We start from the raw sequence: 21,515 nt of genomic DNA on the forward strand, positions 1-21,515 counted from the left end.
GGTATGTTTGCTGCATCACGCATATTTTGTTAGGATTGCTAACAATATTCGCACCCTGACAATAATGCCGTATTTTACAGTTAATTTAATTAGGGCAAACATCAGAGTGCAAACATCAGAGGAGACTCGTGAGGAGAAAGTCGGACAAACAGAACATAACTGAGTGGAGAATGGACCATTGGCTCTCGAAGAAAATTAATGTTCATAATAATTAATTTCGAGAATCATTTTCGTATCGCTAATTGCCAATAATAACTGTGATCCCTGATTTATTAGAAGGGTAGATTAAAGTTATATTGCAGATATTAGCCTGCAAATTTCTTGAATAAAGACAATAACAATAATTGTATTTGTTACTTTCAAAAGTAGGACTTTTAATTTAGTATCCTCGAAATGATCAGAATAATCCTGCTTGAACTAGATAAGTCTTCTTTTTGCATAAGTATCAATAATCAACGTAATTACATTAATATGATTCTTACCATAATTAAAATTGACCATCTTGTCCCTTATTGAAATATGTTTTAGTTAGATGAACAACAGTGAAGTGTGTATTTTGATTTAAAAACATATGTAAAACAAAAACGAGCAAACATAGACAACCATTGGTGCTTTAAAATAAGTGGCGACAGCGGTAAAATCTCATGTTTGAAACTTTTCATGATGTAACTTTTCTTGGTGTCAATTTAAACCAAAATCCATTTAGTGCGGTATATGCAAAAGATAACTTTCTAATTTTGATTGGCACATCCATTTTGTTGGAATACTCCACAGAAAAATTTGCGAAAAAATAATACAACAAGCATTTGGCTTGCATCAGTGCCAATCGCGAGCCGATGCAGTTTCGGGGTCCACTTCCAAACGGTAGGAACGCATCCTGATTGATGTTGTGTTTATTTTCGTCGGAGAATCGTTCCGGATCGAAGCGGTATGGATCGGGGAAGAATTTTGGATCTCGATGAAACGACTGCATAGGAATCTGAACTACTTGACCTTTTTCAACGGTTACTTTTGTTCCGTCGTGGTCCTCGAAGGTGTACGGCTTAACGCAAACGCGGTTGGCGAATCCTACTGGTGGCCACCGGCGTAGACTCTCCGTTATGACCATGTCAAGGTATTCCATCTTCTGGAGTACTTCATAGGTCAAAGCTTTTCCTCCCAGACCTTCTCTAACTGAATCAATTTCTGCTTTCAACTTTTGTTTAACTTCTCGGTTTCCCACTATTTCATACAAAGCGAAACAAAGCAAATTCGTTGTCGTGTCTATGCCACCGAAAAAGAAAGACGCAGCTACAGCTGTGATGTCCAAGTCGGTATATTGACTGTTCTCCGTTGATGCTTCAATATCCTCCTCAGTAGTAAATCCAGCACTTTTCAGTTCGTCGTCTGCCTTATCTTCTTTAAGTTCATTCAAACGAGCTTGAACTAACAAATGAATGAAATCAGGTCGCACGATTTTATTTGCTTCGCGTAGTTTGATGGTCTTCGATACGACATCAACGTAGAAATCAGCCACCTCCTTAGATAGGAATCTCGTTCTGAAAAATTTAAAAACACTATTTGGGATCACCTTCAATAAGAAAAACTTGAGACCCTGGAATCCTGCAGCGGCAGTCAATTGTTTCCCTCGTTTGAAAAATTCGTTGTTCGGGTTATGAACTGAATCGATTTCCACGCCAAACGAAACTGAAGTGATTATGTCGTTGATAAGTCTAAAAACAGATGAGCAAAAACACATTAAACACTATTAAAGGCTCTATTTGAATAATTCTTACTTTTGAAACAGATCACGTATATCCAATTCCATCTCCCCATGTCCAGCATCCTGCGCCAATCTCTGCATAGCACCATCCACATACTTCGACAGCAAAGTAAACATGTTCCTCATTTTGCTTCCTGTGAATGCGGGACTCAATCCAGACCGTCCATGCCGCCATCGTTCGCCGTCCATAAAAAACAGCGCACGCCCAAAGATGGGATCCACATCCACCGAAATCGTGTTCATGTGATCGGTGAAGTGATCGAAGTCTTTGATCATAATCTGTTTGGCCAAAGCTGGATCATGGACCAAATATCCCGGTTGGCGGAACGTGAAAAATCCTGAGAAACGATTTTCCGGGAACATGTTGTACCCCATATCGGCTACATCACTGAGGTGAGAGAAAACCGGCCACAGGCCACCGAACAACGGATGCGGCTTCACGTATGGTACCTTTCGCTTATCGAAATAGCCATAGGTCGCGATGCTCCACCGATAGATCAGATACGCCGCAATGAGTGTAGCGAGCACAAACCACTCTGAAACACCCATTGCTTCCGCTACGGTAAGCAACGCTGAACGAACGTTTGCTGTAGATGAAAACTCCATGGGAACTAACTGATTACGTCGATTAGCTCACTGATATATGTTGTTTAGAAGAAAGTGGGACACGTCAGTTCTAAGAGATAACAAAAATTTCATTACCAAAATAGATTCAGTTTTATCAAACACATTCTGATTCGAATTGTTCTATAATCTTCGCTATCTGCGGCGAATGTTATCGTTACGCATGAGTCAAGTTTACGTTTGCATCCCTTGTGGGGATGATCTGTGATTCTGGTACGACGAATAACGGAAACATCGTTTGAAAAGCGTTCGCGTGGAGAATAAACAGTATCCAGTCGACATACTCGCGAATCGGTACACCGAAATCTACAAGTAACAAAACATTAAGTTAAGCTCGGGTAAACGTTTACCCAAAGGTGTACTACAATCATTTTACCTAGTTTTAAGTTAATTAAATTTAAGGCTTGGATAGTCCCGATTTTTCTATATTTTTCTAATTTTATCAGAAGATCATTAGTTCTTGATATGATACTTTCAGATATCCATATAGCATTTTGGTGAATTATAAATCAATACTTAGTACCAAAATTGTTAAATACGTTGTTTATATTTCAGATTGAGATCTCACTACAATGGTGAATCGAATGAACGCTTTTCTATGTTTCTTTTTATTGCTCTTTATTATTTTTTTCGTAGAAAGTATTAAATTTTTGTGTAAAAAAAATGTATTTTGTTTAAAATTTTGTATTTTATTTATTGATATTGATTAATTATGATTAATTATAATATTGGTTTGTTTATGGATTTTTTTTTTCGTGCAGCATTTTGATTTTTTTAACGGAAAATTCATCTTTTAAACCTACAATGTTTGCTTTAAAAAATGCTTTTTTATGGAAAATTCTTAATTTATTTATAGAAATTTTGCCTTATTTGTGAAAATGTTATATTTATTTATTGCTCATACTCTGATTTCTTTATTGGCTATTTACGGTTTACGGCTATTGCGGCCTCTTCCGGGTTCTCTACTAAATATTATCTTCGCTTGTATTTATTCCGGCATACGAACAACGTGACCAGCCCACCGTAGTCTGCCGTGAATCAGAGTAGTATACATACAGCGCGAGTTTTGTTTTCGTTTGCAGACTACGGGACTTAAGCTAGTTACGAAGTCCGTAATAAGCCCTATTTGCAGCTGCAATACGCCTTTTCACCTCGCGGGTAACATCATTATCACACGTCACTAATGTTCCAAGCTACACTTCAAATTTGTCACCATCCAGCACCATTTCGCTACCACCACCACTAATGAATCCACGTTGATTGCCAGCGACCATGTACTTCGTTTTGCTGGTATTGAAAGTGAGTCCAATCCTCGCTGTCTCCCTCTTAAAAGGCACAAAAGCCTCTTCCACAGATGATGTGTCTGCAAGTTGTACTCCCAGAATTTATCAAGGATTTGTCTCAGGACAAATCTACAAATCTGTCTGAGACAAATCTACCATATCTTCCACCAATTTGTAGTTTTAGAAAGAACCGAATTATTTTCCATAAAGCGCCTTTCCAGTTGCAAACAACAACAAAACCAAATCAGAATCTTGAGATCAAATTTCACATTACTGATACTGATGTCATCTATGCAAATGAATTTATGCAGCATCTCCCTCCGACGCGCGCTTTTAATTCTTTCTGTGGTCACCAAGCGAATGATTTTCACTTTGAACTAAATTCGTTCAAGTTTAATCTTCCCTTATAAAGAATATTGGTCCTGAGAAGAACCAATTGACCTTCCTTCCGAATTACTAACAGCAACCAGTCACCGCGCTTGTGATTATGCTGCCAAAGTCAAATTTCTGCTGTCTCCAAGCGATGATGATTTGCACTTTGATGAAAATTTGTCTTGGCTCAACTTTTTCTACTATAAAATTGAGGTGCTGAAAAGAGCCGATTGATTTTCAATAATGCGCCTTCCATATTAACTGCAACAAAACCAGATTCAGAACCATGCGAGAAAATGTCACTGGAGTGCCGCTGACGCCACAATAGTTATTCGATAGTTTACCGCTGAACCGCTGCAGATGCAGAATCCACCGTCTTCGATACTGGGACCGCTACCGATGCTATCGTTCTGTCCGTTCTCCGTGCCCGCTCTCGGTGACTATTCACTGTGGAACAGAAATGACGCTCAAATGCGAAACACGGGTCTTTTTTTACTCAGAGAAAATGAAACGGTGGGCCAACAGGCCCGAAACCTACATCATTCTGATGTCCGTGTTGGAAATGCATGAACGGGATTAGTAACACCGAAAACATCATTTTTAGCGAAGACCTAAGAATCATGTAGAATCAAGGTCGGGAAAAGGGAATACAAAACATGTTATATTCGAAGAAAGCAATGAAAAAGTTTTTAACATACAGCAGTTTGATCATTGAAGATGCTTTGTAATACAATCTCACGACTTGCTGATAACATGTTGGATTTTTTCATTTGGGGACCCTGAACGTTCGGGGAAACTGGACGAACATCGCCCAAGACCGACGATTATGGAGCTCTACAGTACGCCAGGCATAGGTGTATCGACGCTGTAGCCAACCAGGTACCCAGGTAGGTATTCAATTTGACAGAACGAATCTGTGTCAAAAGGTCGAAGGACAAAAGGTCGAAAGGACAAAAGATCGAAACTACAAAAGGTCGAAAAGACAGAAGGTCGAAAGAACAAAAGGTCGAAAGGACAAAAGGTCGAAAGGACAAAAGGTCAAAAGGACAAAAGGTCGAAAGGACAAAAGATCGAAAGGACAAAAGGACAAAAGGTTGGAATGACAAAAGGTCGAAAAGATGAAAGGTCAAAAACAAAAGGTCGAATGGATAAAATGTCATAAGGACAAAAGGTCGAAGGTCAAAAGGTCGAAAGCCAAGAAATTGAAAGGACAAAAGATCGAAATGACAAAAGGTCGAAGGAAAAGAGGGTCGAAAAAATAACAGAAGGTCGAAAGGTCGAAGAACAGAGTACAGTCAAACCTCCATGAGTCGATATTGAAGGGACCATCGACTCATAGAAATATCGAGATGTGGAATAGGAAATCTTTGGAAAGCTCTTTGGAGGGACCATCACAGTAACCCAGAAAATATTTTTTGATATGGAATAATTTGCTTCCTTGAGTCGATGTCGAGTCATAGAACATTGACTCATGGAAGTTTGACTGTATCGAAGAGACAAAAGGTGGACAGAAAAAAAGTCGAATAGACAGAGATTAGAGGTTTCATTTTATTAATCATAGACTGTTCTAACGAGGTATGCCTTATGTTTTAAACGGGCTTCTTTAGAGTTTACTTAACCCTATAACACCAAATATTTGTTTTTGCTCAAAATCACTATTTTGCTTTCTAAAACTGATCTGAACACATTTTAGGCAATACATTCAAATTGGCGATTTCACCACTTTCACCTTTTTAAAATATTGTTTAAAATTATTTTTTAATCAGACCTTTTGTCCTTCGGCGTTTCTACTTTCTACTTTTTGACTCAGATTTTTTGTTTCGATCTTTTATCCGTGCGACCTTTTGACCTTTCGACCTTTTGTTCTTTCGAACTTTTGACCTTCGATCTTTTGACCTTCGACCTTTTGTCTTTCGACCTTTTGACTCAGATTTTTTGTTTCTGCCTTTTGTCACCTCGACCTTTTGACCCTTTGACCTTTTGACCCATCGACCTTTTATCCTTTCGACCTTTTGTCCCTCGACTCTTTGACCTTCGACTTTTTGACCTTCGACCTTTTGTCCTTCAACCGACAGAACCATGTTGAGAAACGGTTATTGAAAACTTGCTTGGTACTTAACTTTAGTCGTGTGAATGTGCAATCAAAAACTTGGTTGCAACTGAGAGATGTTGAAAAAATTCATAATGTTTGCGCTGTTTAGGTCGTGTGAAAGTAATGAAACAAGTTTTTTATACCAAAACATAACAAACCTATATGCTCGAAAGATGCATTTTAAACTCTTATACAACAAACTGTGTTTTTTGGGAAGGATTGAAATTTTCAATAATGTATCGTAAATAATCAAAAGTTTCTATGAAATTGAGAAATTGCGGGAGAGTTTCCGAGTCGATTAATATATAAATCTTCAAAATCTATCGAAAAATAAAGGCTCTATTAACGTTCAAAATCCTACATGTTTTCATGAGGATCCCCAATAAGGTACCAGTCGACACGTTCAATGCAAGAGATGGCGTTGATTCAGTGATCGTAAAATCGAAATTTCATCACTATAAAACTACTAATCAGTGGAGATAAAAAAGAGAGAGATGAGGAGATAAAGAGAGAGAAAGAAATGTGAGGAAAGTAATTACCTACAATGTAAAAAACTAAGTGTAGGAGATCATCTTTTCACCCCATACACCATACACCACCTTTTTACATAAATTAGAGAAATACCTGATTTGTCCATATATTATATCGATTTCCAACTAGGTTAAGTGTACCGGTTTTGTCCACCTTAGTACATAATATGGCCAACCCTAAGAAATGAATATTTCCAAAAAATATCATCAGTTTCAACAGCGAAGAAAGATAAGGGATATATTTCCTGTTAGAGCTAATAAAACCCTCGAAAATTGCTTTACTTTTGGAGTTTTGCGAGAAACTGGGCAAATTAGGAACATGGCCAACTTTTTTCCGTCCCATAATCGGTTGGAAGAGCCTTCACTCCGCTACCAAAGACAACGGCTTAGGGCTAGTAAATTGCGCTGCTGCCGGAAGGATGGCTCAACACCATTGCAAATAAAACCAGATAACATATCTTCCCTTCCAAAACCTCCACATACCAGATTTGGTGTCGCTTGCTTGATAAATTCTCGAGTTATGATGAAATTGGTGTTTCATTTGTATAGCAGCCCCCCATTCCAAAGAGAGGATGGGTCTCGAATCGTCTCCAGAATCTTCTGCCCCAAAAACATCTGTATACAAATTTTTTACGCCGATCGGTTCAGTAGTCTCCGAGTCTACAAGGGTCAGACAGACAGAACTTAATTCTTATGTATATAGATAACACGTACTGAGCATTTTATGCGAGCACCACTTGCGCTCTTTACGAAGATTAGCAACGATAAGTCACACTGAGCACCATATGCGAGCACCACTCGCGCTCATTAAAAAATTAACAATAACCCGTACTGAGCACTTTATGCGAGCACCACTCGCGCTCTTTACGAAGGTTAGCAACACTAAATCGCACTGAGCACTATATGCGAGCACCACTCGCGCTCATTAAAAAAAATTAAAACTCGTACTGAGCACTTTATGCGAGCACCACTCTCGCTCTTTACGAAGATTAGCAACACTAAGTCGCACTGAGCACTATATGCGAGCACCACTCGCGCACATTCAAAAATTAGCAAAAAATAATTTGTACTGAACGTTGAATTAGCCAACGCATTTTATTAATTCTGGTATCAAAATTTATAGCACTATCAGAAAAAGTTTCATTTGTTGACCATGAGACCCTCTACGCGTGTGCTTGGGCCTAATTTTTTTTAGATAAATCTTGAAGCGCAATTTTGGGGATTGAGTCGAAGAATTCATAGTGTTCTATGCGAGCACCTCTCGACACATCGAGACGCTCAGTCAAAATAAGTACCCGAAGAACAATCATGCGAGAAATGAATAAAATCAAGCAGTAACACAAGTGACACTGCAAAGACCCTCCACACGCAAATGAAAATGTTAAAATTGAAGAGAAACTGTTACTATACATATTATGCTACGTACACACCAGTCAAGCAGTTTGACGAACATTGACTCCGCCCCCAAGAAATCGCTTCGGTTGCTGCTTTGTTTGAACGTGTGTGAAGTTGTTCGAACAACCATTTGACAGTTGGCGGCTCGGTTGGAAAAAATTAAAACGGTTTGATTTTGGTTTGAGTTGTCGGGGGTGGAGTCAAGGTTCGCCGAACATGTATGAGCATTTGTAGTGAAGTTGCACAAACCCCCATATATTTTTTGATGGTTGGTGCTCGAGTTGGTGCTTCGGTCGTTCGTGTGTGATATTGTTGGTCGAATAAATTGATTGTTCGTGTCGCTGTTGATAACACTTGATGGATGTTTGAATAAACGGGAGGTGGAGTCAATGTTGGTCGAACTGCTTGACCGTGTGTACGTTCCATTACTCTTTCATCGGACAAAAGCCTCAACGGCTATCAAACTGATCAGTTTTTAACTCAACGTATACTACTTTTTTTTCGAGTGCACTCACCCGTAGTCCAAATGTATCCATTTTATTGTTGTTATGAACTACGATCACATCACTCTCACTAGTTTAGACAAACAACTTTCAACTTTCCTATGTGTGCTCTCGCTTGCTTGATTCTACAGTTTTGTTACAATATTTTAAACCTCCTGGCAGGATCGCCAAATGTGGAGTTTAATCTGATTGTAGGCAAGTGGGAGCCACTTTGGACACCTCTGATGGTTCACTACATGTCTATCGAAATATAGCCCGATTGCTTTGATTTTTAATAATGCGACCATCGGTTGTGATTCACATTAGGCCTACTTTGATGGTTTAGAAGCATTTGAATATTTGCTTTGTATAGACCAATGCAAGATCTTGATCTAACCTCACTTATTTGACAGTTCACAGAGCTTGTTTACAAGGTGTTAGAAGAAAAATCGATGAGGAGAAAATTAAAATTCATATTTTTAGTTTACAATTGCTGCGATCCGAATATTTCAATGATATTCTTTGCATTCAGCATGAAATCAATCGCAAAGGACATCTACATGCGAATAAAATGACGAAACAATTTTATCGGAAGCTTCGCCAGAGGCTAAGTCCCGGTGAAAAAGCTCTGTGAACTGTCAACCTACGTCATCATGCACTGGTCTATAGTAAACGGCAAGTGCTGTTTAACTGCCACACAATGGCAATAAGCCATTTTATAAAAAGCTCAAATGACAGGAGACCAAATACTAATATTTACATTTTACAAGGAACATTTGCGAAAATGAAATGAAATGATGATGATGATGACGAAATGATGATGGTTTACATGCAAATTTACCAAAACAAAGACCGAGCCGTCCACTCAAAATTTCGATCAGCTGTTCGAATCTGTCTCATAAAATGGCTTATATGTGATACGCAGGTTAGGTGGTGGTCGATCAATGAGAGAAATTACAAGTTGAGGATCAAGGCCCTTGATTCAAGGGCCAGTTCTTCAACTTCAGGACACATTATGTGCGCAACGCGAACGTGAACACGATAGCTGCCTGAACCACGACGTCAAAATCATCATAGAAGATTTGAGCACTAAGGCCAAGAGGAAGAGTTTCGACTGACTATTGCAATCAAACTTTCCAGAAGCTGTGCTTTGGGGTCGTACACTAATTACGTAAGTACTTATGGGGGAGGGGGGGGGGGTGGTATCTGCCATTCTCTTAGGCTCCATATAAATAAAAAATAATTTGTATAGAGAAAATCTTACATGGGGGGAGGGGGAAAACCCCGAAAAAATGCTTACGTGATTGGTGTACGGCCCCTTTGTTGGTGTAGAACTTTAAAAAAACGAAGAGGTTCAATTGTTGCTCTCAGAATTATTTTTTGTTATGACTCACACGGAACTCTTGTTCCAGACATCGGAGGGAGGCTTCCAATTAGAACTGATAAGAAACGCATAGAATTGGGAAGCGAAAAAAAGGAAAAAAAACTGACTCAACTTCGAAAGGCGTGACGGCCCACATGAATCAGCCGAGCGTCCAACTACAAATTATGCGTTCAACTCATTCGGAAGTCAAAAGGTGTTTTATGATTTCTTGTCCTTTATCGGTCTCACTAAACTAACTGCAGATTAATCCACCTAGCAATAAAAGAATCATTCCTGCTATGAAACATACTTGACAGATGAAAAATATATAAATTAGATTATCTCTATAGATAAAAAATAAAATGGTTCGTGTTCATATCTCAGCTTGCATAACTCAGCAGATACGTAAGGTTTATTTTACGACGGATGACACGGATGACGGATGACACTTCCTCATGTGAAAATCACGAGTAAAGTTGAGTAAATCGTGAAAAACAAAATTAAGATTCGCATAGAAAATTTCGCATGGGCAGTTTACAACGCGCAGTTTCGCTTACTATGCATGGCAACGTTTGCTGGGTAGACTAGTCTTTGAAAAATTCTCATTTTGATGGTAGGTAACTCCCGTCGAGGTACCTAATAAAAATATAAATAAGCATAAGAATAACATTTCGACTGAATTTTCGTCAATTCCAATGCAATTTTTTTTCTATTTCGTTTTTTTTAGGCTGATGTATTATTTCTGTTTCATGACTTATGTACATATATTTCTTTATGAATAGTATGAAGCACATTACAAGTGAGCTTGAACATTACATTTTATTACAAGAAAATATGCAATAATTATGAAAAGTTTCAAAAATAAATGTGGCATATATAAACTAGAGATGAGCGTTCAGATCCGGAACCGTTAAAATGATTCGGATCTTTGATGTGAGTGAATGATTCGAAGTTCACTTTTTGAAAGATCCGGTTTACCAGATTTGCAAATTATTAAACCTTTTGTAAGGAAAAGACAAAATAAAAAGTTTTGTGTAGTTTCTCTATACATGTTATATATGTACATACGCTTGTGAGCGAAAGAGGGGTGAAATTATTGCTTGTACGGGTCAGAAGTGTGGTCCTGAATGACAACCGTTTCAATATTTTGTATTCTCCTTACATTTTAACATTTCATTTCCTTACAAAGATCCTATCCGTATGAAAGATCCGGGTCATTAGACTGAATAAGATCTGATCCACTCAACAAAGTAAACCGTTTTGCCCATCTCTAATATAGAACTGACTGACACTGCCAAAAAACGTTTTTGAAGCGAATGCATACTCTTTCGGTACACCTTAATCGAACAAACGAAACTAATGCGCATCTGCCTACAGCGGCTATAGAACCAAACATCACCCACATTTTCGAGAAAGACAGGAAAGCGATCGCACTGGACCACGTGCTCGACGCGCGCACAACCCCTCTGGTGCAGAGGAAAGGTGTTATCATTGCCTTACCGGTGTAATGCTTTCAACAACCAACCAGCAGGTTTTCGCGTTCCCTCCGCAATATGATTGAATTACGTAGAATCCTTCCCGTTCCTTTGTTTTCCAGGGCGAATGCACGTTGGTTAATTTCCCTATGGAAGTCGTTCAAAAGTCATTTAATTCTTGCGATGAACGGACGTTTATTTTGTTCGATTAGTAGACTGTTTTGGTTCCGCCATGCAAGACTTGTACGATTGCTATTTCTACGCCTACTGTAACGCTAGTTCTAGTGTCCACTGTCAAAATAAGCTGAACGGACAAGTGACATTTGAAACAACCAATGGTCTGTGGGATGATGAGTGTGAAAGTGATGAAATTGATTGTAACCCAGAAACGCTGGATGACAAACAAAATCAGTTTTGTGAACATGAATGCAGTAACCAGTACGCACAGAATGATAAGCATTCAAAAAATAAAAACGGTGAGTGAAATAGGCTTCGTTATAAGAAGAATGGTAATTGGTAATTTAGTATGTTCAAAACAGTGTAGAATACAAATGGATATTCCTTCAACATTAATTGCATCCCAGTTCATATAAGAATTACCTGGAGTATAGGTCTTGACCTCCTTGAGAGCTGCAAGCTCGTTTATGCTTATTGTGTTCAGTAGAATTGAATTTGATGAGCGTTCAACAATTTTTAAATTTCAGTATGGGGAATGACGGCTTTGGCAGGTTTTATTCTATTATTGGCAGGGGTTTTTTTTATGACTGACTAGGCATATCAAAGAATATTGTGGCCAAATTTCATAAAATTTGGTCGACAAAAACCCCCCTGCCAATAATAGAACAAAAGCTGCCAAAGCCGTCTTTCCCCCTATATCCAAGAATTACCTGGAGTATAGGCCTTAAGGTCTGCACGTGTATCCTTATCTTTTAATTGCATATTATTCGGCAACTCGGCCGTACGAAAATCATTTTTTGTTAAATATCTTGGCTTTGCATATGCACAGCACATTTTCGGAGTGGACAAATTGATATAAAATTTGCGAAAAATAATCCACGTGTCTTGGAGGGACTCGAACCTTAGGAGGTAGAGAGTTGATTTTATCAGATCCTTCATTGTCTTATTCATCATTTACCTGACAGAAAAGGAAGTTAAATAGAAAGACGGAAAAGGCCATTGGAAAGATACATGGAATAAGCTTCGGGGCTCTTCTAAGCCGTGCGGTAAGACGCGCGGTTACAAAGCAAGACCATGCTGAGAGTGGCTGGTTTCGATTCCCGGTGCCGGTCAAGGCAATTTTCGGATTGCAAATTGTCTCGACTTCCCTGGACATAAAAGTATCATCGTGCTAGCCTCGTGATATACATGAGGCAAAAATGGTAACCTGGCCAATAAGAAGAAGAAGAAGAAGCTTCTGGGGAAAGAGCTCTAAATAAGGACTTGAATAAGCTAAAGGAGAAACACAGAGTAGACTGTAAAAAACGGATCTCTTGGATCTATAAACTAGTCAAGCTTTAAACAAGGATGAGTATTTAAAATGACGGCACTCAACTAACGCCATGATGAATACGAGAATCGGAATCTAGAAACTTCAGTAAGGATGGTAACTGACCAAATTTAAAGTTGAAATTTACTGGTCCAACAAAATCAACCAGTGCCACCAACCAAATTGATAGAGCCATCCGAATAAGTCCAGAGTTAGTTTTTTCTTTTCGACTTTGTCCAATCGCTAACCAATTCACTCCAAAGCTGAATTTTATTGAAAGGTTGTGTTTGTTGGGTTTATCCGACCTCCTCGCCCCAAGCTTATCTGAAGAACCGGGTGTGGCGTGGTCAATGGACTTCGATGATTTCCGAAATGGTTTCGGTATGGCGAAGCTTAGGATGGTTCGGCTGGGTGACGTCCCTTGGCTCGTGTGTGGGGTAGCAACAATCGGATTTTGAGCTTTCCGTAAGCGGGGGTGATCCCACCGGACCTCACAGAAGCCCTCACCTCCAAAGCCTAAGCTGCCACACTTCCACCACGTGTTTTTTTTTTTTTTTTTTTTTTTTCTTGAGCAAGGGTAAACGGAAATCTGCAACCAGACACCTGAGGAGGTACTCAGGTAGTGTGGGGATGGGTATGTCATGTAACTCTTACCCGACCCACTAAAACCAAAACCCTTTCGCCAGTCCGTACCCCCGGCCCGCAATTAAGCAATACATCAGGGGGGGACTATTGAGAACGCTCACGCCTATGCTAACGCACTTGACGTCAATACACAACATCGACTTCAAGGGTGGCTACCTCACCACCCGTCGATCGCAAGCTATGATAGTAACCTAACGGTCCGTATCATAATCTCACGTTGGAGACGAGCACCCCGACAACAACCACCGCGCGTGAACCGCAATGACCTCTATATCTACATACTGAGGTCCCGCAGCCCACCCGCGACATGTTGGTTGTCAGGGTGAGCAAATGTTCACTGCATCACAGGTGCCCTTACTGCACTCGTTGGTTTTGTTCAAGACGCCACCACCGCTGCAGTTTCGACATGATCTGTTGAGATGCTGTGTTCACCGCATTCCATATAGCTTCTTCCCGGCACATCCTCTCGACGAGGTTGTCCGGGGTTGTATCCATACCACTAATAAGCAGCATGGTATTGCGTTCTACCTCGAATCGCGGGCATGCGAACATCACATGCTCTGCCGATTCTACCTCACCTACACATTCAGGACACTCCGCAGAATCTGCGAAGCCAAACCTGTGTAGGAATTTCTTAAAGCAGCCATGTTCAGACAACACCTGTGTTAGGTGGAAGTTGACTTGACCATGCTTCCTATCAACCCAGTTGGACACATCTGGAATCAGTCTGTGGGTCCAACGACCTTTGACTGCGGTGTCCCATGCTCTTTGCCATTTGAGCAACGAAGCTGCTCTCTTGACACGTCGCACTTGCACCGAGTCCCTTTCGTTGTAGCACTCCACATCCTCCTCTAGGAGTGTGTCAATCGGCATCATTCCAGCTATAACGCACACCGCCTCATATGATATGGTGCGATATGCGCTCGCGACACGTAAGCACATCAGCCGGTGTACTCTGATCAATTTCTTTACATTGTACTCGGCTCTATGCCGGCACGCCATAACGGATGATAGACAATGCTACGCCAGCTATCAGCCTACGCACTTGACTATGCACCGCCGATCTGTTGGACATCATTCGTGATAAAGATTTTATCGCCAATGAAGCCCGCTGACATGCATAATCGACGTGGCTCGTAAAATTGAGCTTATCATCGATCATCACGCCCAGATGCTTGAGAGACCTCACGGAGTTAACTGTGCAGGTCCCTACTCTTATCCTAGCCTGTTGCAACCCATGACGGTTATGCACTACCACGACTTCCGTCTTTTGGTGTGCAAGGGATAACCGTCTCGAGTTGAGCCATTCCTCCACTCTGCCAATCGCGTATGAAGCCTTCAGTTCGACTTCGTCGAGAGTGTCACCTGCTACTTCTAGCATTACGTCATCCGCGAAGCCTTCTATCTTTACTCCGGCCGGGAGACTTAAGCGCAATACTCCGTCGTACATAATATTCCACAGAACCGGTCCGAGGATCGATCCCTGTGGAACACCCGCAGACACTACGATCGACTTTTGACCAGCATCAGTGTCGTATAACAACACCCTATTCTGAAAATAGCTTTCAGTATCCTGCACAGGTAATCCGGAACTCTCAATCGGTGCAGGGAGTCAGCAATTGCTGCCCAGCTAGCATTGTTAAACGCGTTTTTACATCAAGTGTAATCAACGCGCAGTACCTAATACCTCTTCTGTTTAAACCTCTCGCTATCTTTTGCCGTATCCGTTACCGCTCGAATTGCTTCGATGGTAGAACGGCCCTTACGGAAGCCATACTGGTTGCTAGATAAGCCACCAGCACACTCTGTATAGGCCGACAATCTATTCAGAATGACCCTCTCTAGCAGCTTTCCAGCTGTGTCGAGTAAACAAATTGGTCTGTATGCCGAAGGATCCCCGGCTGTTTGCCAGGCTTCGGTAATAGCACCAATTTCTGCCGTTTCCATCGATCTGGGAAGTTTCCTTCGTCCATGCATCTCTGGAGGCAGCTCCTGAACATATCTGGATTGGCAAGAATGGCGTGTTTAAGGGCCAGGTTTGGAATACCATCCGGGCCTGGCGCCTTATTGAGCTTAAGTTTTCTTGCTGCTACGATAAGCTCTTCGTTAGTCACTAGCGGTACCACGTCAGCTGACTCGTATGGAGTAGCAGGCCAGTTCGATGATTCATGCCTCGAAACAACCCGTCTACTATTTTGGCCAACATCCCCGGAGATTTCTCAGGTGGCGTGCTATTAGTCCTAGCCATCACCATCCTGTATGCATCTCCCCATGGATTATCGTTTGCCATCCTGCACAGCCGCTCGAAGCAGGCTCTCTTACTACATTTAATCTCGTAGTTCAGAGCTCTGCTCGCTGTCTGGAACACCCTGCGTCTCTCGACCTTTTCAGCGTCTGTCCTGGCACGTCGCAGCCTTCTCTTTGCTCTAAGGCAGGTTCTACGAAGGTCCGCAATTGTGTCAGTCCACCAGTACGCAGGTTGCCGATTTCCGGGGGGTTTGGTCCTCCTAGGCATCGTCACATCGCATGCACGGGTTAGTACATCGATTAACTCGTCGCCACTTAATCCCGTTGTTCGCGTCTCCCATCGTAGTGATTCTTCCATGAGTTCTGGGTTGAACTGCGAGGTGCGCCATCCTAGATCGGCTTTGCCGATCCGCCTTGTGGTTGCTACGGGGTATACCGGATCATAAAACGGATTTCCTGATGATCGCTGGAGGTATGCCCTCATGAACCTCCCATTCTGGCTCCACCGTCCATCCCGCGCTGCAGAAGGTCACATCGATGCATGAATCACCGCTGGGTCCCCTGAACGTTGGCACTTGGCCTTCGTTCAGCAGGACTACGTTTAGTACCGCTAGCGACTCTAGCAGGGTATGACCTCTAGCATTTGTGAACCGGGATCCCCAGTCCACTGCCCACGCATTGAAGTCGCCTGCTACAACTAACGGTTTTAAGCCAGTTAGTCTTGCTGCAAGAATATCTACTACCCTAGTAAACTGCACTATACTCCACCTGGGAGGACAGTAGCAGCTACAAAAGTAAACACCGTTTACCTTTGCTATAACGAAACCCTCATCGTCAGGTGATGATATTATCTCCTGGATGGGATATCGCCCGCAAGTCCAGATGGCCACCATCTGGGACTTATCCGCAATCCAACTACCGTTACCGGCAGGGATGCGGTAAGGATCGGACAGCAAGGCTACATCAGCTTTACACTCAGTAACCGACTGTTGTAGCAGCAATTGGGCCGCCTCGCAGTGGTTCAGGTTAAGCTGTGTTACCTGCGTGTCTGGATCCTTCTAGAGGCCGGACAAGCCTGGACACCGGTGAGGTGTCTGTTGTCTGTACCTGGGGACAGATCAGACACCTTGGTGCAGCCTGACAGGTGCGAGCTTGGTGGCCATCACCTCCACACCCACAGCATAGCTTACTGCGATCAGGTCCTTTACAGTCATAAGACTTATGCCCGTTGCCAAGACACCTGAAACAGGTCTGAAGTGGTTAGCTTATACTTAGCGGACATACCGACCAACCCACTTTCAGTTTAGCCTTATCCATTACCTTTTTGGCCTCAGCCTGAGGTACTTGGAATGAGGCAACCTGCATTCCATGAAGCTTTGCGTAACAGAACCGTAGATTCCTGGATCTCGACATTGCACTGATCTCTCAGTGCGTAGACCAGGTCTCGAGCCTCGGTTACTTCATCCAGGCCCTTGCACTGGATGTTCGAAACTGGACATAGGGCTCTTACTTGAACCCCATCGCCCAGGACTTCCTCTGTCAACTTTTGTACTCAGAACTCTTCTGAGCAGCATCCCGCTTCAAGACGAGAATCATCTCGCCTCTCCGCGTCCTTCGGATGCAGTTGACATCCTCTCCTAGGCCAGTGAGTTTGTCATTAACTCTCATGGCCTTCAAGACTTCGGCGTAGCTCTTGTCGTCATTACTGACGATAATCGCCTCACCTCTATCTTTACGCCTACCACCGACATTGGAAGGTTCACCCGTCGTCTTCCGGGCTCTACCCTTCTTAACGGTGGCGCGTATCGCTCCGCCTGCCGCTTTCTCTGCGGTCTGCTGTCGTTGTCGTCTCGCCTTCTTGGGGTTCACGACTTCCCTCCAGGGTAAGTCTTCCTCCCGGCGAGCTTCAGTGGTCCTCACTGGTGGAGGCACTGGGTTCAACGGCTTGAGATGGCCATCCTTTCGCTCGACCTTCTTCCTTCTCGCTGACTTCGGGGCTGCGGAATTCTCGACAGCTGTTTTCAGGTTCGCCTCCTGCGTAACCTTACTCAGCTTCGGGGTCGCTCCCGTTACAGCCATCCTCTTGCGGAGTTCCTCGACCTGGCTCTCCGCCAGTCGTTTACCCTCGGACAAGAGACGAATTTTCAATTCCGCCTCCTCTTTATCCTTATCCGCCTGCTTCCGCTCCTTGACGAGTTTGCGGAGCTCTTTCTCTGCACTCTTACTGGCCTCTAGTAGGGACCTCCACTCCGTTTTGGCCTCAACTACTAGGGCACAGAGTGCCTGTACAGCAAGTTTCAAGTCCTTGCCGTAGTTAACCTGGCTGTCTAGGAAGGCCATAATCACGTCGGATACTTCCGTGACTACTTCCATCGTGTGACCACCGCGTTCTTCGTGGTTCGCCATCACAGATTTGATGACGCGGGTCAGGGTAGGGCCGTCCATCTTTACTTCAACCGGCACCTCCTCAGACCCTCCACGGGCTTCACCGTCGCCTTCCCCCGGCGATCTTTGGGGCGACCTTTCCAGGCCGCTGCGTCTGGTGAAAGGGTTCTCCTTACCACCATTCGCTTCACCTCCTTCCTTCGTCATTTTTATTTTTATGGGATTACTCATGTCTGATGGGTCCCCTTGCGGCTGCAGTCGAATCCTGCTGTTGTAGTCACCTTATTGATCCCATGGTTATCTATGCATACGGGGAGGCCATGCGAGGGTTGACACTTTCGTGTTCGGAGCCAGATCAGCGCTTGTCAGGAAGAGCATCTGAGCCTACTCCCACTCAGCTGCCAGCTGAGCGACAGGATTGTACCGCGTGCTACAAGGCCCGCCACGGTTTTAGGGGACGGAAGACAGCCTGGCCATTAGCCCATTCGCCGTTTCAGGTCGGTGTCACCCGGCCTTACTAAGAGAATAGAATAACCAGACTACCAGCCCTCGCGTTCACAATATCTCAATATCCAAAAACAAGACCAATAACATGCAACCAGTATACCATAATCAGGATCTTACTGGGATCAATCCTGATGTGCCAATGGCACTCCCTGGGCTTGTGCTTTGAAGCGGCACACAGTCGCTTTGATAGAGTCTGCTTACGGGCACTTGTGGTTTTTTGGGAGGGATTTTAGCAGAGCCCACTGCTAAATCCCACCACGCCCTAGGCAGTTCTCCCTGACTCACAGACAGCTGGGGAGGGGTCGTCAAGCCCTTGGACATGGTCCATGCTGTCCCTACTGTCCCTGCTGCCCCCACTCCCACCACGTGTGGCGCGACTAAATTGCGAGGGAGCTTGCCGGACACCAGCCAAAGAGCTCGCCACCGTCCGCACTTTCTGGTGCGAAATAGGGTTATCCGCCTGCACTGCACCTTATCAATGGCGTAACACTCCACTTCCGTCACTTCGGCAATGTCCGAGTCCGTGTCTCGACGATCAGCACAGACGCGATACTGGAACCCTCACAACGAACGATTTTCATGCACACTCGAGTTACGGTTCAATTGTCTCCACCATCCAACAAGTTCTTCACAGCCGTTTCACATGCGTTCCGATGTCCAACTCCTTGTCCCGCGGTCTCGCCACCAAAACCTTCTCGTTTTTCTTTTCTCCTCCGTTTTCTCTCCATTCCTCCTTTCCACCCCTCTCTCCCCTTTCAACTTTCTCTATCCCTTTTGATCTGCTCTAGGAACTGGTTTAGGTGAGTAGTGAGATAGGAACGAGGGACATGTCGTAGGACAGACGAATGAAAATTTAAATTTTTGAGCTCAATTACTAGCTAGAATATTCTCTTTATTTTCGTCAGAAGTCAATTTTTACTGTAGCAAATCCCCTATGTTGTACCCGTTGATGACGGTAACAAGTGCTTACTGATGCGACTGGGTCCGATAGCGATCGACTGGCAGTTGGATTTTATTGGCTTGATCCACTGCAAGTGCGTTAATTCACGACAAAAAATATTAACGATTTTTATTTTGGCATGGAACCTCTCAATAATGGATCTAGTCTGTCATTAGCGTCATTGAAATCGTAAAATTTCTAGAAAAACGGTTTCCTAAAACGTTCTGGTCTCACTCCTTACTCCTTACTACCTATCTGTTGGAATAATGCACTACGCAGATTAAAAAGGCTTAAGGAACTAATGACGAAAAAGCTCACAACGTAGAAAAAAATGTTTGTTTTGAGTAGTATAGGGGCGCCCAATAAAGGTTTCGCCAAGGGCGCTGGGAGTCCACGCTACAAACACAAAAGGCTCGGTATTCATTCATTTCATTTATTTAGTCTACATCTAAACACAATACACGGTTCGAGGCCGCATCTCTCCATCCTCGAATACGCCCAACGTTCGCCAAGTAGGCCTGACTTCCACAGATGATGCGCCTTCGTATTTCACGACTAACATGGTTATCAGCCGTTAGCAGGGATCCGAGGTAGACGAATTCCTCAACCACCACGAAGGTATCCCCGTCTATCGTAACACTGCTTCCCAGGCGGGCCCTGTCGCGCTCGGTTCCGCCCACAAGCATGTACTTTGTCTTTGACGCATTCACCACCAGTCCAACTTTTGTTGCTTCACGTTTCAGGTGGATGTACAGTTCTGCCACCTTTGCAAATGTTCGGCCGACAATGTCCATGTCATCCGCGAAACAAATAAATTGATTGGATCTGTCGAAAATCGTACCCCGGCTGTTACACCCGGCTCTCCGCATGACACCTTCTAGCGCAATGTTGAACAACAGGCACAAAAGTCCATCACCTTTTCTTAGTCCCCGGCTCGATTCGAACGAACTAGAGGAACTGGAGTATTCGCCCGAAATCTTCACACAGTTTTGTACACCACCCACCGTTGCTTTGATCAGTCTGGTAAGCTTCCCAGGTCCATAATCCCTTCCTAGTCCATAATTTTCCATAGCTCTACGCGGTCTATACTGTCGTATGCCGCCTTGAAATCAACAAACAGATGGTGCGTTGGGACCTGGTATTCACGGCATTTTAGAAGGATTTGCCGTACAGTAAAGATCTGGTCCGTTGTCGAGCGGCCGTCAACGAAGCCGGCTTGATAACTTCCCACGAACTCGTTCACTAATGGTGACAGACGACGGAAGATGATCTGGGATATCACTTTGTAGGCGGCATTAAGGATGGTGATCGCTCGAAAGTTCTCACACTCCAGCCTTTCTTGTAGATGGGGCATATAACCCCTTCCTTCCACTCCTCCGGTAGCTGTTCAGTTTCCCAGATTCTGACTATCAATTTGTGCCGGCAAGTGGCTAGCTTTTCCTGGCCCATCTTGATGAGCTCAGCTCCGATACCATCCTTACCAGCTGCTTTATTGGTCTTTAAGGCTCGATATACCTGAACTAATTGCAAGTTTTCACCAGGAAAAGTTAATTTGGTCCTAAAGCCCTACATCGTTTATGGTTGCAAACGTTGCAAACGATAGTGCATCGTTCAAGAATACACAAACCGATGTATGAATTCTGATAATATTCTAAGGCAGTAAAAGTTATATTTTTGTATTTACAATGTTGTGAAAACTCATAAATACATTAGGGGAGACTGGGTAGACTTGATCCCCTTTTCTGATTTCCGATGTATCAAAGCCAAAAATAAATAAACATACGCGATTTCCACACAGACTCTCTAAAATATAGTATTCAACAGAGTCTATTATATATAGAGTTACGCAAAGAGTGAAGCCAAATCTACCTATTGAACTGTCAAACCGTCTACCTATCGAGCAAAGTAAACAAATGCTTGTTGGTAA

At 43.1% G+C, this 21,515-nt stretch overlaps 2 protein-coding genes across 2 annotated transcripts in view; one reads left to right on the top strand and one right to left on the bottom strand.

Moving 5' to 3' along the window:
• Positions 1-645: 645 nt before the first annotated feature.
• On the bottom strand, positions 646-19,304 carry LOC134218207 (probable cytochrome P450 9f2). The gene is made up of 3 exons (XM_062697115.1): positions 19,245-19,304; positions 1,776-2,438; positions 646-1,712 (listed from the first exon to the last, which is right to left on the bottom strand). Exons 2-3 carry the CDS (start codon positions 2,366-2,368, stop codon positions 659-661), a joined length of 1,647 nt encoding a protein of 548 aa, XP_062553099.1. The 5' UTR covers positions 2,369-2,438; positions 19,245-19,304; the 3' UTR covers positions 646-658.
• The window catches only part of LOC134218208 (achaete-scute homolog 1a-like), a 62,537-nt gene continuing 52,440 nt past the window's right edge, over positions 11,419-21,515 (top strand). The window contains exons 1-2 of the mRNA XM_062697116.1: positions 11,419-11,434; positions 11,501-11,854. Coding sequence (XP_062553100.1) covers positions 11,611-11,854 — 244 coding nt within the window. The 5' untranslated portion in view covers positions 11,419-11,434; positions 11,501-11,610. The remainder of the gene's footprint in view (positions 11,435-11,500; positions 11,855-21,515) is intronic.

This window comes from Armigeres subalbatus, chromosome 2, assembly GCF_024139115.2.
Source record: "Armigeres subalbatus isolate Guangzhou_Male chromosome 2, GZ_Asu_2, whole genome shotgun sequence".
In the NCBI taxonomy this organism is placed as follows: domain Eukaryota; kingdom Metazoa; phylum Arthropoda; class Insecta; order Diptera; family Culicidae; genus Armigeres; species Armigeres subalbatus.

What these genes read in the sequence shown, in the direction of transcription:
- LOC134218207 (XM_062697115.1), bottom strand. Translation starts at nt 2,368, where the DNA reads ATGGAGTTTTCATCTACAGCAAACGTTCGTTCAGCGTTGCTTACCGTA. An exon ending in ATACGTGATCTGTTTCAAAA is followed by an intron (nt 1,713 to 1,775) that starts GTAAGAATTATT and finishes ATCTGTTTTTAG; the next exon opens with ACTTATCAACGACATAATCA.